We start from the raw sequence: 27,680 nt of genomic DNA on the forward strand, positions 1-27,680 counted from the left end.
ACCCACAGCCAACATCATACTGAACAGCAAGAAGCTGAAAGCTTTTCCTCTGCGATCGGGAACAAGAGAGGGATGCCCACTCTTCCCACTGTTATTCAACAAAGTACTGGAGGTCCTAGCCACAGCAATCAGACAACACAAAGAAATAAAAGGCATCCAGATTGGCAAGGAAGAAGTTAAACTGTCCCTGTTTGCAGATGACATGATGTTGTACATAAAAAACCCCAAAGAATCCACTCCAAAACTACTAGAACTAATATTGGAATTCAGCAAAGTTGCAGGATACAAAATTAACACACAGAAATCTGTGGCATTCCTATACACTAACAATGAACTAGCAGAGAGAGAAATCAGGAAAACGATTCCATTCACAATTGCATCAAAAAGAATAAAATACCTAGGAATAAACCTAACCAAGGAAGTGAAAGACCTATATTCTGAAAACTACAAGACACTCTTAAGAGAAATTAAAGAAGACACCAATAAATGGAAACACATGCCATGCTCATGGATAGGAAGAATTAATATTGTCAAAATTACCATCCTGCCTAAAGCAATCTATAAATTCAATTCAATTCCTATCAAAATACCAACAGCATTCTTCAATGAACTAGAGATAATAGTTCTAAAATTCATATGAAACCACAAAAGACCTCGAATAGCCAAAGCAATTCTGAGAAGGAAGAATAAAGCTGGGGGCATTATGCTCCCCAACTTCAAGCTCCACTACAAAGCCACAGTAATCAAGACAATTTGGTACTGGCACAAGAACAGACCCATAGACCAATAGAACAGACTAGAGAACCCTGATATAAACCCAACTATATATGGTCAATTAACATATGATAAAGGAGCAATAAATATACAATGGGAAAATGACAGCCTCTTCAAAAGCTGGTGTTGGCAAAACTGGACAGCTACATGCAAGAGAATCCAACTGGATTGTTGTTTAACCCCATACACAAAGGTAAACTTGAAATGGATCAAAGACTTGAATGTAAGTCCTGAACCCATAAAACTCTTCGAAGACAACATGGGCAAACATCTCCTGAATATAAGAATGAGTAACTTCTTCCTGAATGCATCTCATCGAGCAGGGGAAACAAAAGCAATAATGAGCTCATGGGATTACATCAAACTTAAAAGTTTGTACAGCAAAGGACACCATCAACAGAACAAAAAGGCATCCTACAGTACGGGAGAATATATTTGTAAATGATATATCTGACAAGGGGTTAACATCCAAAATACATAAAGAACTTCTTACATGCCTCAACACCCAAAAAGCAAATAACCCGATTAAAAAAGGGGGCAGAGGATATGAAAAGACAGTTCTCCAAAGAAGAAATTCAGATGGCCAATAGACACATGAAAAGATGCTCCATATCACTAATCATCAGGGAAATGCAAATTAAAACCTCAATGAGATATCACCTCACACCAGTAAAGATGGCCAGCATTGAAAAGACTAAGAACAGCAAATGCTGGCGAGGATATGGAGAAAGGGGAACCCTCCTATACTGCTGATGGGAATGTAAGCTAGTTCAACCATTATGGAAAGCAATATGGAGGTTCCTCAAAAAACTAAAATAGATATACCACTTGACCCAGGCATCCCACTCCTTGGAATTTGCCCAAAGAATACAACTTCTCAGATTCAAAAAGACATATGCACCCCCATGTTTGTCGCAGCACTATTTACAATAGCCAAGATATGGAAGCAACCTAAGTGTCCATCAGTAGATGAATGGATAAAGAAGATGTGGTATACATACACAATGGAATACTATTCGGCCATAAGAAAGAAACAAATCCTACCATTTGCAACAACATGGATGGAGCTGGAGGACATTATACTCAGTGAAATAAGTCAGGTGGAGAAAGACAAATGCCAAACGATTTCCCTCATTTGTGGAGTATAACAATGAAGCAAAACTGAAGGAGGAAAATAGCAGCAGACTCGGAGACTCCAAGAATGAACTAGTGGTTACCAAAGGGGAGGAGTGTGGGAAGGCAGGTAGGGAGAGAGGGAGGGAGAAGGGTTTGAGGGGTATTATGTTTAGTACACATGGTGTGGGGGATCATGGGAAGAACAGTGTAGCACAGAGAAGGCACATAGTGGATCTGTGGCATCTTACTACACTGATGGACAGTGACTGCACTGGGGTATGGGTGGGGACTTGGCAATTTGGGTAAATGTAGTAACCACATTGTTTTTTCATGTGAAACCTTCATAAGAGTGTATATCAATCATACCTTAACAAAAAAAAAAATGTAAAAAAAAAAATTCAAGAAAACAAAAAAGATTAATATGAAGACAGCTGTGTAAAGTAAAGGATGTAAAGAAATTCAAATGTAATAAGATAATTAAATTCTCCAGTGCAGATAATAAGCACTGGGATATATGATATAGAAAAAAAAAAGAAAAACCAACTGTTGACAAGGATATGGAGAAAAGGGAATGCTCCTACACTGCTTGTGGGAATGGAAATTGGTCCCACCACTATAGAAAACAATATAGAGGCTCCTCAAAAAAGTAAAAACAGAAATATCATATGACCCCCCAATTCCAATTCTGGAAATTTATACAAAGAGAACAAAATCACCAATGCGAAAAAAATATATGCACACCTATGTTCACTGCAGGAATATTTTTAACAGCCAAGATATGAAGCAACCCAAATGTCCATTAGTAGATGAATGGATAAAGATGTGGTACAGATACACAATGGAATATTACTCAGCTATAAAAAAGGAAATATTGCCATTTTTGACAATGTGGATGAACCTAGGCAGTATCATTAAGTCACATAGAGAAAGACAAATACCATATGATTTCACTTACATGTGGAACCTAAAAAACAAAAACAACAACAACAAAAAAGAAATAGAGCCATAAATGTTGACAACAGACTGTTGGTTACTATAAAACTCCTAGAAGATAATAAAGAAGAAAACCTAGGTGACCTTGGGTATGACAGTGACTTTTTAGATACACCAAAGGCATGATCCATGAAATAAATAATTGATAATTTGGACTTTATTAAAATTAAAAACTTCTGCTGTGCAAAAGACAACTGCAAGGGAAATGAGACACAAGACAGAGAAAAAGACCCATATGATAAAGGATTTACCAAAATACAAAAAGAACTCTTAAAAGTAAACAGTAAGAAAATAAACAGCCCCATTAAAATATGTCTGCCAAAGACTTTCACAGACATCGCATCGAAGAAGACGTACAGAGGCAAAACAAACATATTGTAAGATGTTCCACATCATATGTCATCAGGGAAATGCAAATTAAAACGACGACATACCACTACACACCTAGAATGGCCAAAATCCAGAACACTGGCAACACCAAATGCTGATGAGGATGTGGAATAACAGGAACTCTCATTCATTGCTGGTGGGAATGCAAAATGGTACAGCCACTATGGAAGACAGTTTGGTGTATGCTTGACAATCTGGAAGACAGTGTGACAGTTTCTTACAAAACTAAACATACTCTTACTGTATGACCTAGCAATTATGCTTCCTAGTACTTAGTCAAAGGAGGAGACTTATGCCCACACAAAAACCTATACATGGAAATTTCTAGTAGCTTTATTCATAACTGCCAAAACTTGGAAGCAACCAAGATATCCTTCAGTAGATGAATGGATAAACTATGGTATCATACAATGGAATACTATTCAGCACTAAAAAGAAATTTAGCTATGAAAAGATATGGAGGAAACTGAAATGCATATTATGAAGTGAAGAAAGCCAATCTGAAAATAATGCATACTGTGTGATACCAACATGACATTCTGGAAACGGGAGGACTATGGAGACAGTAAAAAAGATCACTGGTTGATCAGGATCAGGTGGAGGGTAGGGATAAAGAGATGGAGCACTAGGGATATTTAGGGCAATGAAAATACTGCATATGATCCCATTAATGATGGATACATGTTCTTACACATTTGTCAAAACCTGCAGAATGTAGAACACCGAAAGTAATTCCTAAAGTAAACTGGACTTTTATAGTGATAATGGCATGTCAACATAAGTTCATCAACTGTAACAAATTACCACTCTGGTGGGCATTGCTGAAATCTCTGTACCTTCCTCTCAATTCTACTGCAAACCTAAAACTGCTTTTAGAAAATAAAGTCTTAAAAAACACACACACACATACACATCCTAGAATTTCATAACAGCTAATTTCAAGACAGACATATCTATTTTAAATTTCACAACTATCAATGCTAACAAAAAAATGTAAAAATTATACTGCAATTAAAATTATATATTTATATAAAATAGAATTATGCTTACCAATTATACCATAAATTTTATGAATTTAACAATAATACCCTAAAACTGAAGGTAACAAAAATCTCAAATCTTCTATTCTAGTTGACATTTGCCAATATTACTCACACTATGATAGTCTCAGCAGATTACTGAAAAAGCCATGGTTTTAGGATTTTTAATGTTCAGATGGCATTATTTAAGAATAACTATGAGTGATGTTAGATCACTGTTTCCAAATCGAAACTCACAAATGTACTCCAGGAAACAGCAGTTCTCTTTAATATTTTTGTAATTTTTTTATTTCCTCAGTAATTTAAAAAATTTAAAACCTAATATATTAACATTATGTAATATGAATCTGGAATTACTGAGTTACTATAAGAAAGCGAATGCAGCCCCACTCTGAGGCTGAACTGTGTTAGGCCCAAGTCTTTCAGCTTCAGTTGCAGAGCAAATTAATGAGTTAGGAGAGACAAACTTAATAATATATAATGAATTCACACCAAATGATGACCAAATATACATTACACTGTACTATACAAACAAATCAAAGTTTTTAAAAAGGGTTTGCAATTGCTTAAAAATTTACAGGAGGGACTCCTGACCATCCCAAGGCACACCCACAGTATAGGTTCATTTCACACTCCCTAATACTGCTCCGAAGAATCTAACCCTACCACCATTTTCATATTTCAGTGATATTTATAACAAAATATCATCCATGACAACATCATTGTTTCTGACTTAAATTTTATTAAGTTAGTGGTCTTATTTATTAATTTACTTTCAATTTATAATTGTTACATGAGCTTTAATCATAAGTGGCTTATATCTAATTTTATGTAATTTGAACATTAACATTTTAAAAAAATAAGTCAGCACAGGCAGTCAGATTTCTTACTGTCCATTACTCAAGTCTAAGAATTACTATGGCAGATACATGAAATGAAAAAAAAGAACATGGAAAAAGAATGGAAATAAAGTCCTATAAACATTTAGATAAAAGCCCCAGAAATCATACAGACTGAGGGAGATATTTTTTCTGATCTTAGTCCCACAGAATAAGACTTCATTCAATGAAGTAAATAAAAATAATTCATTAATGTGATATTTATTCTTGTATAAAATTACGCATGGACAGCTTAGCAATTATTTTCATAAATAGAAGAAGGAAAAATCTGGTCCCCATATACTCTATTAAAAGAAATTACAGAGGATAAATGCTACAGCGAAAGAAAGCTTACGTGACCACTGTTAACAGAGGAAAAAACATGCTTGAGCTGTCATTCAATGTAACAGGAGGATCTGCCATATACACAGGACATTGTGCTCAGGGCTGAAGAATTTTAAAACATTGTTATCTCCTTTCAAGGATATATTGTGAGAAGATTCACTGAAATTACTAAAGCAAATTAAGCAATGTGAAAAAAATAAAGTACAGTAAAAAAGAGATAGTACAATGGGGAGTATGAGAAAAGGCAGGTTGTAAACAATGTCAATGATGTCAAATAATTGGATAGATTTTTAATGAAGAAAAATAATTAAACAGACTATACATAATTGATTCAGAAAAATAAAATAATTCCTGCAGATTATCTGTATTATATATACCTTTTTAATCACGTAAACGATTTCATGACAAGTTTTAAGTTTATAGAAAAACTATACCCCCTATTAATCTTCAAGTAAAAAAATGTCAAGAAATTTCTACATCATTATTACTTTGTCCTGATAACCAAAATAGCTTCACAATTAGGGACATTAGTGATTTTTTTTCATAGTATGAACACCCCATATATAAACAATTTCTATACATAAACAACCATATATATAAATATATTTTTAATTTATAAAATGTTTATTGTGTTTTGACTTCCAACTCAGGGTATTGTAATACTGGAATCAGTTTTATAAATCTAAATAATTTTTTCTTAGTCACTAATTTTACCCCCAACTATTACCAAAGGTTCCTTTGGAAAAGAAGCCATCCTCATCATCTTCTCTATGAGATCCTCCACCACTCAGTGTGCTAAGATAATATACATTTTCAAATTTATAGTTACCCCTACATTCCTTCAATGTAGCAATTCTGGAACCACTTCAGCATATGATCAACAAACAACATTCTGATACACTTGAGTCTAACACTATGAAACACCATTTTCTGGCCTTATCAAGGTCATATCCTAAAAAAACACCCCTATTCTAAGGACTTCAATATTTCAGTCTGAGTTTATATAAACTCCATTACATTTACAGCTCTAAATCTTAGAAAAATAATCAAGAGAAGGCACAGACAAAAGTGTTGTTCACTGGCACTCAATGGTGAAAGAGAAAACATGAGAATGATTAAATAGCATATTCATATAGTACATTCATGCAGTAACCAAAATAGTATTGCTATGTATTACTGGTATGGAAAGATATCTAACTACAACTAAGTGAAAAAGAGCTGGTTACAAAGTACCTTTAACACAATCATCCTTACTCTGTAGGTGCCTGTGTGTAAATAGGAGCACAAGAAAAAAGTCAGAGAAAGTAAGCCCCAAAATGTTAAGTTTTCTCTGAATGTAATATAATTTATTTGGGTCCCTTAATGACTTTAATATGGCCTATTTTCTCCTTTGGCATATATTACTTTCATTATCAGAAAAAGTAAAGCTATATTACTTTGTAAAACTGTAACACACTCACTAATACAAAAAAAAAACAGAAATTTTAAATTCTCTCCTAATCAACCATAAGGAGTATTTGTAAGGCATAGAACCTCCAAAACAATTTTTAAATTTTTTCTGAAATATATATTTGCATGCTTATTGAAACAGTTATTTTGGGCCCAAAGGTTTTCTTCTTATTTTTAAGTTCAAAAGTTTTAAAGGGTTGAAGTTGCTGCATATCTACTTTATGCATAAGACAATCCATATACATTCATTAAGGTTTTATAAGAACTTAGTATTACAAAAGCTTATACTCCAAGTTTGAGAATTTTGTGCTCAATTCTGTAGCACATACACTAAGTCTGAGGTATTTTTGCAAAGGTGTTTAAATATTCAATAAAAACTGGAATCAGTGCATACACAAACTATTTCAATAAAACTAATACCAAAATTGCTACTTTATCTTTAACCTAGAAGCCTATTAATGAGAAGAGAAACCACCGTATCTTATTTTACATAAGAAAAGCAGCAAACAGCACTTTAACAAAGGTTGTTTTGTAGTTCCCAGGTAGCAATGTCTGATAAATAGCTGTGACTGTAGTCTCGCCTTTGCTATAATCATATTTAACTATCAGCTCTATCACAGTTATGGTTAGTACATTAAAGGAAATATGACTCTTCAACCCAGTTATCTAATAGTCCTACTTAAATGGGATTGAGTTATTGAAAAAATAGAAAATCATTTAGATAAGGAAAAAAATTATCATTGGCTTATAGAGGAACAGTATAATGTATGCTCTGTAAAATACAAACCGTCATAAGAAGAAAGATTCTTACATAGCATAAAGGGACCTCCTTAGAAGGTCCATACTATGCAACGATTAGTCTTTGCCTACCTTGCTATTTCTTTAGTTCCTCTCATGATACTGATTACTCTCATTACATGGAGATATTCCCAAAGAAACTGTCTTCAAACTACAGTTGACTATTAAATAATGAGGAAGTTAGGGGTGCCAACCATCCATGCAGTGGAAAATCCACGTGTAACTTTTGACTGCCCAAGAACTTAACTAATGATAACCCATTGATGCCTGAAAGGCTTACTGGTAACATAATGAGATGATTAACACATATTTTGTAACATATTTTGTATATGTATTGTATACTATATCCTTCATAAAGTAAGCTAGAGAAGATGTTTTTCAAATTGTTGCAAATCTCCAAAATTTTTTCAGTATATTTATTGGAAAAAAAAAAAAGCCCACATATAAGTGGACCCATGCAGTTCAAACCTGAGCTGTTCAAGGGTGAACTGTACTTCTGTTCTTGCTGTACTTTCACTCCTAATTTAAAAAAAAGAAATTTTATTTCTTCCTTGGCTATCAGAGAAGAATTTTTAAATCTGTTGCAACTATTTACATCTCTCCCAAACCCATATTTCTATTTACATATCATCTCACCTTGCACATTGTGCCAGCTCATTATACATATAACTTACCACCTTCCCCAAAACCATTTTCTACTTCTGTAATTAACATCTTTACTCCATAATCTCAGTTACTTTCCAAATCTTTCCATCCTACATTTAATCAGTTGCCAAGATACTTATTCTATATATATTCTACCTAATCTGTGCCTTATATTCTTTCAATTCCCACTGCCTACATTCCACTTCAGACCTTTGTTATCTCTTGCCAATACTACTATACTAATTTTCCACATCATAGTATTTTACACATAGTCCTACAGATTCATCTTTCAGAATCAGTTCAGAAGCCCCCAAAACTCCCTTTTACCTAGAGAAATATTAACCCCTCTATTAACCATTTACAGCCTCCCTTAATATGGCCTAGAATTTATCTCAACTCTACTTGGACCTTAAATTACAGCTTAATTAGACTTATGGTATTCAAAAACACAGACCACGGTTTCATACCTTTGTGCCTTTGGCCAATTCCTTCATTTGTAACCCATCAACTTCACCAACAACCCACCCCCTTCTTCGTCAATGAAATGTTCTTGTGACACTCATCATTTCTTCCTGAGAATCCCACAGTATTTTGTTATTAGATTCACAGTACACATTTTGTATGTGCACATTTCACTGACCTGAACTCCCACACCTACTAGTGGTAAGCCCTTGAGGGTAAGTACTATGCCTTACGTATCTTCACATTACATTACACACAGCAGTTATATATTACCTGCTGAACTATATCTACAGACAAGGTCCAAAGAATCACAGTTACTTCTATCACCCAACGGGGGTGGGGGTGCTGGGGACTAGGAGGAAGAAGAAGTGATCTAAGGGAGACTTCTTGTACCTCCAGAAGCTTTGGTGCCATCCAGGCTACCCATGCTATGCTGTGTACCTTAAGTAGAAAATTGAACCTGCTTCTCAATTTGATATTATGGGATTGGTACTGGAAAATAAAAATAAGAACCTTACACACTCTAGAACAGCTCAAAACTGCAATACCATTACCACTAGGTTCCTACCATTATTTATTCTTCCTTTTCACTTCTACTAAATAGGACCACAGACAGTAAAGATAAGCATATAGTACATAAATAATGGGGAGGGGATAGGGAGAGAAAGACAATACTTAAGGAGCATGAGTATGGACATTCAGGAAGAGAATTCTCCTCGACAGATCACACTCTTGAATCAATTGTCTGTTTCTTTCTCTTCTCCAGCAGTGACTCTCTTGCCTAGTCCAGTCCAGTACACTACTCTACCTGGAAGCATATAATTATTTTTGCTCTGAGTATAATCTGACTAGGTAAATTACAGGTACTTAAGTTTTCCCTTAATCAGCCCATCTAAAGTATTAATTTCTTCTAGAATGTCCATGACTGAATTTAGTTCCATCAGTTTATTTTTAATAAATGTTTATTCACTGAACACATTACATGACAGATACTGTACTATGTACTAGGATATCAAAATGAATACATGCTCTCTACATTTAAGCTTTCAATCCAATACAGAGAAAGCAAATAAATTTTAAAAAATCAATGCAAAACAGGGATATGTATGATATCAAGTAGGAACATCACCTTAGATAATTAGGGCAATGAGGCATGAAAAAGATTCCTTCCTCCAGAAAACATGTAATTTGGTATTATTACCACATCATTAGTTCATTGCTGCCCCTACATTAAGACTGAGACATGCTGGAATTTAAGATTAGCATAGTAACATTTTCTTTCTCACAAAATTGTTATGAAATTCAAGTATCACACATGTAATTAATTTAGTAAGGTCATGGCAGAGTCACAGCACCTGACCAAATAATGGAGCTGAGGGGAGAAGAATATTCTGAGATGACCTATTTACTGAGCTTTCAATTCTGCATTCCAACAAATCTCATAACTAAATCAAATTTGAAAGAAAGGTCCCATCATTACATTTCACTGAAATTAAAAGTAATAACATATAGAATACACAACAATCATTATAATGTAAATGAACTTTTTGCCAAAAGACTAGAAACATACAAAATAATTAGAAACACACATTTATGATGCCTTCAGAATTGTTCAAATAATTTCTAAGATGCCTAAGAAAGAATATATTCATGCTTTGTTTCCAAGCTCTTGGATGGAGAATTCAGTCTAAAAAAAGACAGTATGACATTCAAATTAAAGTAAGTCATACAAATAATAGTGAAAAACAGCAAAGCATAATTAGATAAACATGAACGATTCACTCAGGAAAGAACACAAGACAGACGATGAACATGGAAAAATACTCAGCTACACAAATGATGTGAGGAAATGCCAAAAACAAAGCACCATTTTTACCAAGTAATTCACGAAGTTTTACAGAACATGCCTGCTTTGTTTGAAATTTGCTTTGTGATTATCTTGCTTTGGCAGATGAAGAGAAGCACATGCCAAGAATGCCAAAAACTTTTTAAGAAAGCAAAAGTAATACTGAATATGTCAGGATATGATTATGGTAAAAATGTGCTAGATTCTGATGCTGTTATATTTTCCCTAAATTAAGAACAAGAAAGCACTAAAAAATAAGCATCTAGTTAGCAACAACAACAACAAAAAAAGGGAATGACCTGCATGTACAAAGATAAATTAAGCAAACCTATTATGTAGTCATTTAAGATGTTACTATCTTGTTACATTACATTATGTAACATTTGTTACTTCATTGTCATATATTACTTCATTACAATCACATTTTTCCTGGAAAAGTCTGTAAATGGCTACAACAAAGAAAATACACAGTATGCATTTAATTATATAAAAACATGCATAAGACAAGAATGTGGAAAAGGAAAATTTTCACATCAGTTAAAATGTTAGGGAATGGAAGAGTAACTTTTTTATTTAAAAAGAACTTAAATGTGGTTATATCATATATACACTAGGCAAATATAAATTTTAAAAGATTGGAAATGACGTTAAAAGAACAGGCAACAAAGGAAAAAGTAAATAAAACAGACTTCATGAAAAGGAATAACTTGTGCAATGGACCCTGTCATGACAGTGAAAAAAACTACCCACAGAATGGGAGAAAATATTTGCAAATCATATATCTGATACGGGATTAATATCAAGAATATACAAACAACTCCTACAACTCAACAAAAAACAAGCAACCTAATTAAAAAAATACGTAAAGGATTTGAACAGACAATTCTCCAAAGAGGAATACAAAATGGCCAATAAGCAAACAAAAAGATGCTCAACATTACATCATTAGAAAAATGCAATCAAAAGCTCAAGATAGAGCTTCATACACATTAGACTGGCTATTGCTTTTTGTAAAAAAAATAACAAATGGTGTCAAAAATGCAACGCTTTTGTACTGCTGGTGGGACTGCTGGTGGGACTCAGGAAAGAACACAAGACAGACGATGAACATGGAAAAATACTCAGCTACACAAATGATGTGAGGAAATGCCAAAAACAAAGCACCATTTTTACCACTGTGTAGCCACTGTGGAAAACAGAGTGGCAGTTCTTCAAAAAGTTAAACACAGAATTACCCTAAGACCCAGCAATTCTACGGCTAGGTGTATACGAAGAAGATCTGAGAGCAGGCACTAAAAAGATACTGTAAATCAAAGTTCATACCAATATTATTCATAACGGTGGAAAGGTGTAAACAACCTAACTGTCTATCAACAGACAAATGGATAAATGTAGTATATAAATATAATGGGATATAATTAAACCTTAAAAAGGAATGAAATTCTGATACATGCTACAACATGAACCTTGAAAACATAACACATAGTAAAATGAGGTAGACATTAAAGGCCAATGCTGTGATTCTACTTATATGAAGTAACTAGAATAAGCATAGTCACAGAGAGAAATTATAGTAGAAGTGTGCAGAGGCTGAGAAGAGAGGGGAGTGGGGGGACTACTGCTGAAAGGGCACAGAATTTGTTTGGGGTGATGAAAAAAGCTCTGGAAATGGATTGTGGTACTGGTTGTACAACACTGTGAATGTACTTAATACCTCTGACTGGTACAAAAAAATGGTTAAAATCGTAAATTTTATATTATGTATATTTTATCACAATAAAAATCACCTAAGCAATACAAAGGTGATATAATGATAATCCCTTAAACGCAAAATATATATTTTAAAATCACACATCCTTATGATTACAGTAATGAGATAAAATTGACAAGGAACTTCATGAATTCATTGTATCATTTGTTTACATGAATTTTTTAAAATCTTTAAAGTGGAACTTTCAGAGTCCTTTCAAGACCATTGGATCAATGGCACCAGAATGTACAATCCAGGATGGTCCTCCTTTGAAATCAAAACAAGAATGTTAATTTTGGGGGGACTTTACCTTAGAGAGAATTTTTCTTCTACAAAACATAGCTATTTTAAGGTCTTTCATTAGCTACAGGAAAAGAGTGGTTAGTAACAATGAATTCACCAGCATGAACATACTTCCCATATTAACAGTGACTGATTTCTCATATTTCTGATAATAAAATCAATAAAAACTACTTTTACTGACCAGTGAAGCTTTAACATTATGGTGCTGGCACTGTACTTAGCCACAATACCTTAGGAAAAGAAGGAAACACAAATGTCTTTCTATACATGTACACATGTCAACAACAAAAGAGAAATCAAACAAAAACTTACAAGAAGACTTTGCAATCTCAAAAGCTAAGAATTTCACAATTACACGTAAGACCTCACCTTCATGGTTACTATTGATCACCAGCCTCTTTTCTAAGGGCTTAACACTAAATCCTCTGTTCCTACTTACACATTACTAGTATCATATTGAATCTGAGTTGTCTATAAGAAAAATCAAATGGAGGTGGAAACCTATTTGGGACAAATGTCTGGCTTAATAAATTTAGTAGAAAATGGGAAATGCATGCTACTTAAAAGCATGGAAATGTAGGACATTGCTGTATCCCCAACATGGCCTAGAAAACATCTGTGTAATACAAAGTAGGTAGTCAAAAAAAAAAAGTTAAACAAAATGAGCAAATGAATGAGGTGTATAGAGAGAAAAGGTGATGACTGGAACTGTCCTTCAGACCCAACCTTTAGAGACTGGATAATGAGAAAATTAAGAATCTATAAAGGACTAATGAGATAAAATACCCAACAGTGTGCACTGTCATAAACCAGAGAGGAGACTAATTCAAGGAAGGCATGGTCAGTGATACTGAGAACACATGAGAGGTGCAGTCAGAAAGCATCCAGTAAATGGTTACAGCAGCAGCAATGTTTGATGAATCTGTAAAGCAGTATTAACTAGATCAGAACAAATTTTAAGAAGTAAAGAAAGTCTGAAAAATGTCTGGCTATATAGGAAATTAAAGAAAAGGGAATGACAGCTAAAAGAGAACAATAGGATTAAGGAAAGGTTTATTTTAATATGAGAGATAGATAGCAGAGCATGTTTGCATGCTGACATAAAGATCCAATAGGACAGGAAAGATTGAAGAGGCAAGAAAGTTTAAGCAAAGAAAGAAAATAGTTGACAAGGAGCAAGCTCAAATGTAATGACTGGTCTTTGATAGGAGGACAGTTCTTTTGATGGAAAAGAAAACAAAAAGTTTCTGCAGATGTAAAGTTTATTGATTTTAAGGTAGAAAGATAAAAATTAGTGGCTTTAATCTCTTGAGTATGATGCAGGGTAGTCATATGAAAACAAAGAGATAAGAGAGCTTTGGGGCTGTAAGAAGACAGATGAAAATGTGACATAGTTATCTCAGAAAGATTAAATTAGATCATGTATGCCAAGACTTCAGCACAGAACTTGGCACAATGGAAGAGCTCGATACTTAAAGCCCCTTGTATCTTAAGTGGTCTCTGGATGGAGAAAGTCTTTCAATATAAAGTCATAATGGTCAAAAAGGACAACTATGGGGGGATCACGGGAAGATGGCGGCATGAGTAGTTCAGAGGAAATCTCCTCCCAAAAACATATATATTTATGAAAATACAATAAATACAACTATTCCTGAAAGAGACACCAGTGGATGCAGTACAACAGCCAGGATACAGGATACATCTACATCTGCAAGAACTCAGCATCACACGAAGGGGGTAAGATACAAGCCGCGGCCAGGTGGGACCCGAACGCTCCCCCACCTCAAAACCCAGTGGGAAGAAAGGAGTCAGAACGGGGAGGGAGTGAAAGCCTAGGGCTGCTAAACAACCAGCTCTAGAAATTCGCACCCGGAACGCAGACACAAGGTGCACGGGGTGCTGGATATTAGAGAAACAGAAAAGCAAAACCTGTGGGCAGGTCCCCACAACCGGCGCTGCTGAGACAAAAGAAAAGCGACTGCTTTCTGCAAGTCTTAAAGAGACAGGGACCCCATAGCTGGACAAAGTTGTCCCAGCAGCTGGGAATACCAGGGAAACTTAGGCACCCTAAAAGGAGGCAGTGCAGCTCTGAAGCCCCTCACAGGACTAGGCAGCCTGCCAGTCGTTCCTCCAACTGGCGCGGACCCCGACACATGGGCCCAGTAGCAGGAGAGTGGGAGCTCACGCCAGGGGCGGAAGCGCTAGAAGGAATTGAGAGCAGATCTGTGCGCCGCAGGGCTAGCCCACAGCGGCATGACCGAACAGCCCAGGCGGAGCTCGTGCACACTGGCGGCAGTGAAGCCAGAGCCCGGTATAAGCCTGTGCAGAAAAGCCCCACGCACACCAGCAGCGGAGCCAGAGGGAGCAGGCATGCTCCCAGGAGCCGACCAGAATCCCAGCCCAACACACAGCCACCCAGGACAGACCCAAAGGCTGCTGCTGCTACACAGCTGCCCGGCAGGGTCGCCGCTAGCACAGAGGAGCGCACCTGGCATGCCTGCCACTCCTCGCAGGGCTCCACACTGCTTTGACGGACACCCCGCCCACAGCAGCTTAGCAGATTAACCCGGTGGCTGCTCCAGGAGTGCAGGTAGCAGTCACAGGCAACAGAGAAGGGCAAGGCATCCAGCAAGCAGGAAAGGACTTTCTTCTCCCAGCTGACACACCCACAACCTGCCTACAGCCACTGCAATCACCATGAAAAGGCAAAAAAATCTGGTCCAGACCAAGATAGTTACACCTGAGAAAGGATCTGCAGAGGCAGACCTAACCACTGTCCCTGAAAACGAATTCAAAATAAAAATCATAAACATGCTGACAGAGCTACAGAGAAATATGCAAGAGCTAAGGGATGAAGTCCAGAGGGAGATTACAGACGTCCAGAGGGAAATCACAGATGTCCGGAGGGAGATTACAGAAGTGAAACAAACTCTGGAAGGATTTATAAGCCCAATGGATAAGATGCAAGAGACCATTGATGGAATAGAAACCAGAGAACAGGAACACATAGAAGCTGATGCAGAGAGAGCTAAAAGGATCTCCAGGAATGAAACAATATTAAGAGAACTGTGTGACCAATCCAAAAGAAACAATATCCGCATTATAGGGGTACCAGAAGAAGAAGAGAGAGAAAAAGTGATAAAGAGTGTCTTTGAAGAAGTAATTGCTGAGAACTTCCCCAAACTGGAGGAGGAAATAGTTGCTCAGACTATGGAGGCACACAGAACTCCTGAGAGACGGGATCCAAAGAGGTCAACAACAAGACACATAATAATTAAAATGGCAAAGATCAAGGACAGGGACAGAGTATTAAAGGCAGCCAAAGAGAGTAAAAAGGTCACCTACAAAGGAAAGCCCATCAGACTATCATCAGACTTCTCAACAGAAACCTTACAGGCCAGAAGAGAATGGCAAGATATATTTAATGCAATGAAACAGAAGGACCTTGAACCAAGGATACTGTATCCAGCACGATTATCATTTAAATATGAAGGAGGGATTAAACAATTCCCAGACAAGCAAAAGTTGAGGGAATTTGCCTCCCACAATCCACCTCTACAGGGTATCTTAGAGGGACTGCTCTAGATGGGAGCACTCCTAAAAAGAGCACAGAACAAAACACCCAACATACGAAGAATGGAGGAGGAGGAAAAAGAAGGGAAAGACATAATCATCAGACTGTGTTTCTAACAGCTCAATAAGCAAATGAGGTCAGACAGTAAGGTAGTAAACAAGCTAACCTTGAACCTTTGGTAACCAAGAATCTAAAGCCTGCAATGGCAATACGTACATATCTTCCAATAATCACCCTAAATGTAAAAGGACTGAATGCACCAATCAAAAGACACAGAGTAATGGAATGGATAAAAAAGCAAGACCCATCTATATGCTGCTTACAAGAGACTCACCTCAAACCTAAAGACATGCACAGATTAAAAGTCAAGGGTTGGACAAAGATATTTCAGGCAAACAACAGAGAGAAAAAAGCAGGTGTTGCAATACTAGTATCAGACAAAACAGACCTCAAAATAAAGTAACAAGAGATAAAGAAGGACATTACATAATGATAAAAGGCTCAGTCCAACAGGAGGATATAACCATTATAAACATATATGCACCCATACAGGAGCACCAATATATGTGAAACAAATACTAACAGAATTAAATGAGGAAATAGAATGCAATGCATTCATTTTGGGAGACTTTAACATACCACTCACCCCAAAGGACAGATCCACCAGACAGAAAATAAGTAAGGACACAGAGGCACTGAACAACGTGCTAGAACAGATGGACCTAATAGACATCTATAGAACTCTACATACAAAAGCAACAGGATACACATTCTTCTCAAGTGCACATGGAACATTCTCCAGACTAGACCACACAAAGAACCTCAGTTAAATTCCAAAAGATTAAAATCCTACCAACCAACTTTTCAGACCACAAAGGTATAAAACTAGAAATAAATTGTACAAAGAAAGCAAAAAGGCTCACAAACACATGGAGGCTTAACAACATGCCCCTAAATAATCAATGGAACAATGACCAAATTAAAATGGAGATCCAGCAATATATGGAAACAAATGACAACAGTAACACAAAGCCCCAACTTCTGTGGGACGCAGCAAAAGCAGTCTTAAGAGGAGAGTATATAGCAATCCAGGCATATTTAAAGAAGGAAGAACAATCCCAAATGAATAGCTAATGTCACAATTATCTAAATTGGAAAAAGAAGAACAAATGAGGCCTAAGGTCAGCACACAGAGGGACACAATAAAGGTCAGAGAAGAAATAAATAAAATTGAGAAGAATAAAACAAAAGAAAAAAATCAGTGAAATCAAGAGCTGGTTCCTTGAGAAAATAAACAAAATAGATAAGCCTCTAGCCAGACTTATTAAGAGAAAAAGAGTGAACACACATCAATAGAATCAGAAACGAGAAAGGAAAAATCACAACGGAACCCACAGAAATACAAAGAATTATTAGAGAATACTATGAAAACCTATATGCTAACAAGCTGGAAAGCCTAGAAATGGATATCTTCTTATAAAAATACAATCTTCCAAGACTGACCCAGAAAGAAACAGAAAATCTAAACAGACCAATTACCAGCAATGAAATTGAAGCGGTAATCAAAAAACTACCCAAGAACAAAACCCCCGGGCCCGATGGATTTACCTCAGAATTTTATCAGACATACAGAGAAGACATAATACCCATTCTCCTTAAAGTTTTCCAAAAAATAGAAGAGGAAGGAATACTCCCAAACTCATTCTATGAAGCCAACATCACCCTAATACCAAAACCAGGCAAAGACCCCACCAAAAAAGAAAACTACAGACCAATATCCCTGATGAATGTAGATGCAAAAATACTCAACAAAATATTAGCAAACCGAATTAAAAAATACATCAAAAGGATCATACACCATGACCAAGTGGGATTCATCCCAGGGATGCAAGGATGGTACAACATCCAAAAATCCGTCAACATCATGCACCACATCAATAAAGAAGGACAAAAACCACATGATCATCTCCATAGATGCTGAAAAAGCATTCGATAAAATTCAACATCCATTCATGATAAAAACTCAATGTGTTGGGCATAGAAGGCAAGTACCTCAACATAATAAAGGCCGTATATGATAAACCCACAGCTAACATCATATTGAAGAGCGAGAAGCTGAAAGCTTTTCCTCTGAGATAGGGAACAAGACAGGGATGCCCACTATCCCCACTGTTATTCAACGTGGTACTGGAGGTCCTAGCCACGGCAATCAGACAAAACAAAGAAATACAAGGAATCCAGATTGGTAAAGAAGTCGTCAAACTGTCACTATATGCAGATGACATGATATTGTACATAAAAAACCCTGAAGATTCCACTGCAAAACTACTAGAACTTATTTCAGAATTCAGTAAAGTTGCAGGATACAAAATTCACACACAGAAATCTGTAGCTTTCCTATACACTAACAATGAACTAATAGAAAGAGAAATCAGGAAAACAATTCCATTCACAATTGCATCAAAAAGAATAAAATACCTAGGAATAAACCTAACCAAGGAAGTGAAAGACATATACCCTGAAAACTACAAGACACTTTGAAGAGAAATTAAAGAGGTCACTAACAAATGGAAACTCATCCCATGCTCCTGGCTAGGAAGAATTAATATCATCAAAATGGCCATCCTGCCCAAAGCAATATACAGATTTGATGCAATCCCTATCAAATTACCAACAGCATTCTTCAATGAACTGGAACAAATAGTTCAAAAATTCATATGGAACCGTCAAGACCCCGAATAGCCAAAGCAATCCTGAGAAAGAAGAATGAAGCGGGGGTGATCTCACTCCCCAACTTCAAGCTCTACTACAAAGCCACAGTAATCAAGACAATTTGGTACTGGCACAAGAACAGAGCCACAGACCAGTGGAACAGAATAGAGAGTCCAGATATTAACCCAAGCATATATGGTCAATTAATATATGATAAAGGAGCCATGGATATACAATGGGGAAATGACAGCCTCTTCAACAGATGGTGCTGGCAAAACTGGACAGCTACATGTAAGAGAATGAAACTGGATCACTGTCTAACCCATACACAAAAGTAAACTCCAAATGGATCAAAGACCTGAATGTAAGTCATGAAACCATAAAACTCTTAGAAAAACACATAGGCAAAAATCTCATGGACATAAACATGAGTGACTTCTTCAGGAACATATCTCCCTGGGCAAGGGAAACAAAGGCAAAAATGAACAAGTGGGACTATATCAAGCTAAAAAGCTTCTGTACAGCAAAGGACAACATCAATAGAACAAAAAGGTATCCTACAGTATGGGAGAACATATTCATAAATGACAGATCCAATAAAGGACTGACTTCCAAAACATATAAAGAGCTCACACGCCTCAACAAACAAAAAGCAAATAATCCAATTAAATGGGCAGAGGAGCTGAATAGACAGTTCTCTAAAGAAGAAATCCAGATGGCCAACAGGCACATGAAAAGATGCTCCACATTGCTTGTCATCAGAGAAATGCAAATTAAAACCAGAATGAGATATCACCTCACACCAGTAAGGATCGCCATCATCGAAAAGACAAGCAACAACAAATGTTGGCAAGGTTGTGGGGAAAGGGGAACCCTCCTACACTGCTGGTGGGAATGTAAACTAGTTAAACCATGTGGAAAGCAGTATGGAGGTTCCTTAGAATGCTCAAAACAGAAATACCATTTGACCCAGGAATTCCACTTCTAGGAATTTACCCCAAGAATGCAGCACTCCAGTTTGAAAAAGACAGATGCACCCCTATGTTTATCACTGCACTGTTTACAATAGCCAAGATATGGAAGCATCCTAAATGTCCATCAGTAGATGAATGGATAAAGAAGATGTGGTACATATACACAATGGAATATTACTCAGCCACAAGAAAAAAACAGATCCTACCATTCGCAACAACATGGATGGAGCTAGAGGGTATTATGCTCAGTGAAATAAGCCAGGCGGAGAAGGACAAGTACCAAATGATTTCACTCATATGTAGAGTATAAGAACAAAGGAAAACTGAAGGAAGAAAACAGCAGCAGAATCACAGAACCCAAGAATGGACTAATAGTTACCAAAGGGAAAGGGACTGGGGACGATGGGTGGGAAGGGAGGGATAAGGGCGGGGAAAAAGCAAGAGGGCATTACGATTAGCATGTATAGTACATGGGGGACACAGGGAGGGCTGCGCAACACAGAGAAGACAAGTGGTAATTTTACACCATCTTAACTACGCAGATGGACAGTGACTGTGAAGGGGTATGTGGGGGGGACTTGGTGTAGGGGGGAACCTAGTAAACATAATGTTCTTTCTGTAATTGTAGATTAATGATACCAAAATTTAAAAAAAATCTGCAAAGAAGTAAAAAGCTAACCTTTTCAAAGAAAAAAAAACCTTTCATCCAATTTTTAATGAATTCTGTTGAGTATCCTGTTGATAAGGAGAAAAAAAGGAAAGCTACTAATGATATGTCTATTATTTAAAAAAGAAATATTTCAGAAAAAAAATTTAAGGTGAATTCTTTATTTCTGTTCTTCTGAGTAGATCTATGTTATATGATTTTGCTCTTAATCCAAACAATCAACAACGGGATTTTACTATGTATCTATGTGATTGTATTTCACAAAAAGCATAATTTATTTTGCCTTAGGAAAGGAAAAATATAAATTCAAACAAGTTGGTTTTTCATATTTACTTTAGGAAAATAACAACTATAAACTTATTTCATCTATGAAAACATTAAAGCAATTCCTATTACTTAAAATTCTATTTGTAAAATAGGTTCTGAGTTAATCAAAATATTTTTTAAATGTCTAGACACTTGCTAAATTAGGCATCAATGTTTATATTAATAAATGAAGAAAATAAACATGGGTCTTACACATATCTCAAGAAAATCCTTAATAATTACTAGTCCTTTTTTTACAGGCAAGAAATAAAGACAACAGGATAAATGTCAGCAAAATGTAGTTATAACTTTTTATTATCACATTTTAGAAAAATGTATTTTTCTAGAGGTTGCAACTATAAAGTCATCTAAATTTTTGCAATGACTTTTAAATTTCTGATGTTAACTGCATTAGTTAACCTGGGCAACTAGAACACTGCTCTACCTGTAAACAGTGTGTGCATGTTAACATAGGCAGTATCTGACCACTCCTAACGCTGATAAGATATTTGAAAGATACTTTTATAGGACAAACAATTTAAACAATAATTTTCAGAAGGCCAACACATGTTCCTTCCTTTACTCAACTTTCATAATAAACATAATCCACATTTAGAATATTCTTATTTATATTAATTTTTTGGATATTCCTTTGCATAAAAGAAGCTATTTAGGAACCCTGAGCAAAGAACCTTACCATTTGTTACAGATGACCAACAAATTTTGTCTTTTTTCTGCTTTACAGGCAAAAACTACATTTCCACAAATAAAATGAGTGTTGGGTTAGTTAACTTGAGCTAGTGGTCAGACCACGATGCTATAAGGCTAAATGACCACTTGATCATTGATCCCACCAATTAACTTTCATCTACTGCAGTGTCACAGGCAGCATCAAAACCCCTGGTGGTCAGTTCCTGGGTCACAAGGACAGCCTGCCAAACATGCAGCTGGGGCAGCACAAATCCACTATCGCAATGTTCTATTTATCAAGTTTACTACAAATCACGTAAGAGCTGTCATCTGGGAAAAGAACAACAGCACACCCAGTGGATCCTAAAACATGATAATCTAAGAGGTGAAAGTGTAAATCTATTTTTAAGATGCTAAATTGAAGAAATATTTTTAAATCCAAATCCATTTCTATTCATAAATGTTTATACTCTGAATTTTAAAATGTCACCACATTAAATTGAGTCCCATTGATAAAGCATAATGGTGGCAGTAACATCCTACTTTATTTAAAATATATAAAAAGATGACAATCCCTTTAACCCCTCAGATTTACTTAGTGATCCCTTTAACCCCTCTCAGCTTTATTACTCTAAGAGGAACTATACCTTCAAATTACAATAACAATTATCTTCCAGGGAAAGACAAAATGGTTTTTGGTTTGTTTTTTAAATTACTAGTCATAACTGCAAGCTACTCACTTTTCCACTATCAATTTCCCATCTGACTTAGAACTTTTTCCATAATACCTGTGTGAAGTCATGGAATCACCAGGAGTCCTTCAGATTTGCCTCTCCTAAAAATAGTTAATTCCCTGAGAACAGAGGGCTTCCTCCAGTTCTTCCCATCTGCAGTCCATTACAAAGTATAAACTGACACACTACATGGTATTATTTACTCACAGATCAGCTTCTTTCAATTACTATGAAATTCTGCAGACAGAGTGTGTATCATCAACCCTGATACAGTGCCAGGCCAAAAAAGACTTTTGAATACATTTAGTGAAAAAATGAAATACTGAACCTTTTGATTCTCTCCTACCCAACTCATAGCAGCAAAGCACCCTACAAATATGGACAGTTGTATTCTTTATATCTTTTGAATCTATTTGCATATTTTGAATCTTTAATCCAAGACACATTCTTTCTTTTCCTACTGGCCATACTTTGAACTGCCTCTTTGGAGGAAAAAGCCTTGGATTATGTCTGGCTCATTCTCCAATACAAATATTCCCTACAAGATAATACAGAGGTCAGTATATGTATAATCAAGTAAATTCTCAGAATACCATCCTTGATTAAACATACATTCCTTACAAAATTTATGAACCTATAAATTTTAACACCTTTTTTTTTTTTCACTTTACACTAAGACTTGAGAATGCCTCTCAATATAGCTGAAGTTAAGAAGGATGCCTAGAGGGATGAAGGTGAGAACAAGAAAAGAAAAAAAAAAGATCGTAGTGAAGGAACAATTTAACATACTTGCTCCATTTACACCTTTATCCCAAGAAAATTTAAATGGGAAGGAAAAAACGGAGGTAGAACCTGTGACTTTGAATAAGCCATAAAGAAAATATACTGAATTTGCAAACTGTGCATTTTAATCTATCCTTTTAATAATTTTTAAAGAATTCTTTTTATCCACAGAAATCTTCTGCTTCATCCAGGCACAGCTGGATCTCATCTCCCCACTCTCCCCCGCCTCCACACACACACAGCGCTACCACTATGAGTCCCTGTGCCAAACAACCATCACAGGAAAAATTAAACCCACAGGATCGCTTCCTAATTTTCTCTGAAAAAATAGTCACAATTCGTTTTCCCAGAGGAAATTTACCTATTCTAATGGGCCTGGGAGCGAGGGGGTTGCGGGAACAGCTTATTATCATGCAGTTTCTTATTCTCCATAGATAGGAAAATGGCAATAACTTCCGACAAGGGACAGCTGCTCTTCTAGTTTATCCCCGTTGAGAATCTAAAATCCAAATGGGCAAAAAGCAAATCTCTTGAGGTATTCACACGAATAGAAAACAGAGGCACTTTACTTTGCAGCAACACATCCCCTTAAAAATCCTCCAGACGTGGGGGTGGGGGTGGTGACCTATCAATCCCCACACCCCTGCCATATGGGGGAACAGGATTCTGTCAAATAGAAAATGACACTCCGCCTTCTCCGCCATCCTGAACTGACCGGCACCGAGTGCGGGGGCGGCGGAGCGCAGGAGAGGCGAGAGGTGGGGACAACACGCTGCACCGAGGGCAGATTCCTAGCTTTTAAAAACGCTCTAAAGCTACAATGTCCTCCAGCTGGAGGATTCTCACCCACTGACCAAACCCAGCTCCCACCCTGCTCCCCACCGCCCCACCGGGGGCCCCGCGGGGCCGCGGCCTCTGCCCGGCGCGCCCGGCGCCCCCTCCGCCCCCAGGCTGGCGGCCCCGGCCGGGGATCCCCACGCGCCGCTCCGCACCCCGAGGCCCCGGGCGCCCAGGCCGGGAGGGACGTCGCACCTGGATGTAGTTGTTCTCGCAGTAATCTGCCACCCGTTCCAGATTCGTGTAACTGTCGAAGAGGGCCCGGCGGCCCCCCGGGATTTCCTCCTCCAGCAGCATCTGCAGCTCCGCCATCTTCACATCCTCCTCCTCCTCGTGAAGACCGAGGAGGTAGCGGCGAGAGCAGCGCCAAGGAAACCCAAGGCTGCGAGAGGAGCCGCGGCGACGCCGGCCACGGTACCTCAGGAGGAGCAAGAAGCCCCGCGCGCAGGACAGGGGAGGGGGCAGCAGGCACGGGGGCGGGGCGCGAGCCGGCGGACTCCGAGGTCGGTCACCGCGGCGACGGCCGGCGGGGCGCGCGCACGCGCGCTCCCCTCCCTCCGCCCCCGGGCGCCCGAAAAAGATTCCCACCCTCGGCCGCGCCGCCCGCCCCTCCCCCGCTGGCGGCGTTTCCTAGCGACGGCGGGTGTGGGGCCGGGATGCGCGCGGGAGGCCGGCGCGCGGTTAACCCTTCGGCCCCCGCCGGCTGCACGGCTCGGGAAGTTCCCCGGCCGGCCTTTGTTAGTCTGGCGTGGGAGCGCTACCTGGCCCCGCCGTGTTCCCGCCGGCGCCGGCCGAGACTTTCCTCTGCTTTATTCCCAACCTGGGGCCGAACCCCTTGGCCGTTGGCCTGAGCGATAACAGCAACCCACAAAACTTCCATGCAGCTTTAAGTGCCCCCTTTTCATTTTTCTCATCTTTGACCTCGTCCATCCTTTCTGGTCAAGATAGGTGAATTTCAGTTTCCTAGCCCCAAATTTCCTGCACTCTGGCTTTTTTACACTTATTTGCCCACGAAAATCCGTTCCCCTTGCCTCGGTTAACCTCTGTTGTGTTCTCATTTGTCCGTCCCCTCAGCTTTTTGTGCTTGCCTTCTCTATTTGCTTCCTCATTCACAACCTTTCTGTCATTTCTCAGGTTCTGTCAACTTGTCTTTTTTTTGTGGAATCACAAGTCAAAGTTTCGAAAACGGTTTTGCTGGTACTGATTTCCTTCTTCACCAGGCTGTTACGTGGTTAAATAGAATGCTAAATGCTACCAAAATTCAAGGTGGATCGTTTTTATCTTGCAGTTATTATTCTGTTCTTTTCCCCAGATTTTGAATTTTCTCCCTAAATCTATTTCACACAGTGTAATCTTAACCTAAAATTCCAGGCAATTGCTGGGATACTATAAATTCCATAACCTTTATTTGGACGCTTGGAAGTTAAGGCTAACATTTGTTGTGTCCTTGTTCTTTTGTCATCTCTTGGCCTTCCTACGGTGATTTCACCACCCTACCCCCACCCCACTAAGTAAAATGAAGTTCCACGGCCAGGATCCTTGCCTGACCCTAGTCTAGTTGCCCACCCTAGTCTACTTGCCAATTGCACACTTGCAATGCTCGCAGGCACATGCTTGCACACGTGTTGGCAATGAGCTATTACTGACTCTGTATGAGGTGCTCTGCCCAATGCTCTGTGGCAGCAAAGAGGCCTGGAGGCAGAGATGGACTTGATGCATGCAGACCTTCCCTGAGGCAGACGTGATTCTAGCTTTCGACCTGCCATCAGGAAAATAAAGCTTGGTGTAAGACCTTTACTCCCAAAACGCTCCGTTATTACTCAGTCTCAACAGATCCAGAATGAACTTGCCGGGCGGCTGAAAAACCTCAGGCGGAACACCCCCCTGTTTTTTCTAGATGAGGAGGAAACTTTATTACACTTTCTCAAAAAAACATTTAATGTGCCATCACACATTTCTGGAACAATCGCTGATATTACTATATTGGTTTCATATTACACATATTAGCACATTGTTTTGAGTTTTCACTGTAGAACCCAAATTAAAGGATATTGAAAATGATGGTCCAGTCCAACTAGTTTTATTCTCAACCACTTTAAACATCTTCTGTATTACTAGTTCTTAATCTTAAGTGTAACCTTCAGCTTGTTAAAAATGAGAGCTGCAAAATCACACTCTGGAGATTCATCAGACTGCAGTAGTGATGGAATAGCAGTTATTAAACGGCACAGAAACTTGTTTCAGGGAATAAGATACATCTAATCGAATAAAGTCAAGCAAACTTACACACTAAACTTCAATAGATCAAAAGGCTAATGTTAAACTGGGAGTAAAGGTAGAGAGTCTTCCCCTTTACACTTATTCCCACCTAGCATTCTTTCAAATACTGTTTTGCAATTAGCCCAACAAACTCTACCTGAGACAGGATTCATTCCTTATCCTAGGAATCACTGTGTGAACATTCTAGTACTTTTTCAAATCTGAAAAATCAAAGGGTTGAACTCAAGTCAGTTTTCTCAGACTTCATCGTGGATTGCAATCACTTGAAGGGCTTGTTAAAACACAGGGTTGCTAGCTCACACCAAGTTTCTGATTCAGTTGGTCTGCCCCAATTTAGTATGTCTAACAAGTTCCTGGGTGATGTTGATGAAACTGCCCCTCTGGTTATGAAGGTCTGATTCCAATTTCTAGCAGCTGGGAATCTTCACCAAGAGAAGGGCTTTTTAACAGCAGAATCTAAGGATCCAAGGACATAGGTATCCACTTCTGATGCCAACAAAATAATTTAAGCAAGGAGGAAGACAACTAGAAGATTTATAAAGTACATGGATCATGTGTACATATATATTATCTAAGTGGTGGGATTATAGGTTTTTCTGGCTTTGGTCATCTCAATTTTTCTAAAATGAACATGGAGTATTTTTCTGAGTCCAGTGAAACTATTGTCTCCCTAAATCAGACCTCATTTTACAGGCATACCTCATTTTACTGTGCTTCGCTTTTATTATACTTCACAGATACTGTGTTTTTCACTAATTGAAGGTTTATGGCAACACTGTGACAAGCAAGTCTATTATCGGTGCTATTTTTATAAAAGCATTTGCTCACTTTGTGTCTCTATGTCACATTTTGGTGATTCTTGCATCATTTTAGAGGTTTTCATTTGTATTATATTTGTTATGGTGATCTGTGATTTTAACTAGCTGAAATCTCAGACAATGGTTAGCATTTTTTAGCATTAAGTATTTTTAAATTAAGGTATTACATTGTTTTAGAAATAACTTAGTACATAATGCTATTGCACACTTAACAGACTACAGAATAGCATAAATATAACTTTTATATGTACTGGGAAACCAAGTAATTCCTTTGACATGCTTTCTTGCAATATTCAGTTTACTGCAGTGGTCTGGAATGAACCTCAACATGCCTATATTAATGCAGCCCAAATGACTTTTTTTCTAAGCAATTTTATAATCAGCTTGATTCCAAGTAAGCTTTAAAGACTCCTAGATTTTTACATTTTAACCCAGTCATGCCAACTACAGTATATATTTTCAAATCTAATTGCAGTTCTTTATATTTATTTCCAATAAATTATACTTGGCCTTTGT

The 27,680-nt window shown here is 37.7% G+C and overlaps 1 protein-coding gene across 30 annotated transcripts in view; it reads right to left on the reverse strand.

The window, feature by feature from the left end:
• Positions 1–27,310, reverse strand: part of ABI2 (abl interactor 2) — a 92,203-nt gene extending 64,893 nt beyond the window's left edge. For 3 of the 30 annotated variants that reach the window (XM_037009235.2, XM_017671121.3, XM_037009243.2), the window contains exon 1: positions 24,262–26,176. In XM_037009235.2, coding sequence (XP_036865130.1) covers positions 24,262–24,378 — 117 coding nt within the window. In that variant the 5' untranslated portion in view covers positions 24,379–26,176. Of the gene's footprint in view, positions 1–3,327; positions 3,466–24,261 lie in introns of those variants that run through there. The other 27 variants (XM_037009237.2, XM_017671118.3, XM_017671114.3 and 24 more) reach the window with 19 other exon arrangements.
• Positions 27,311–27,680: the final 370 nt, after the last annotated feature.

This window comes from Manis javanica, chromosome 12 (genome assembly GCF_040802235.1).
Source record: "Manis javanica isolate MJ-LG chromosome 12, MJ_LKY, whole genome shotgun sequence".
NCBI classification, from domain to species: Eukaryota; Metazoa; Chordata; class Mammalia; order Pholidota; family Manidae; genus Manis; species Manis javanica.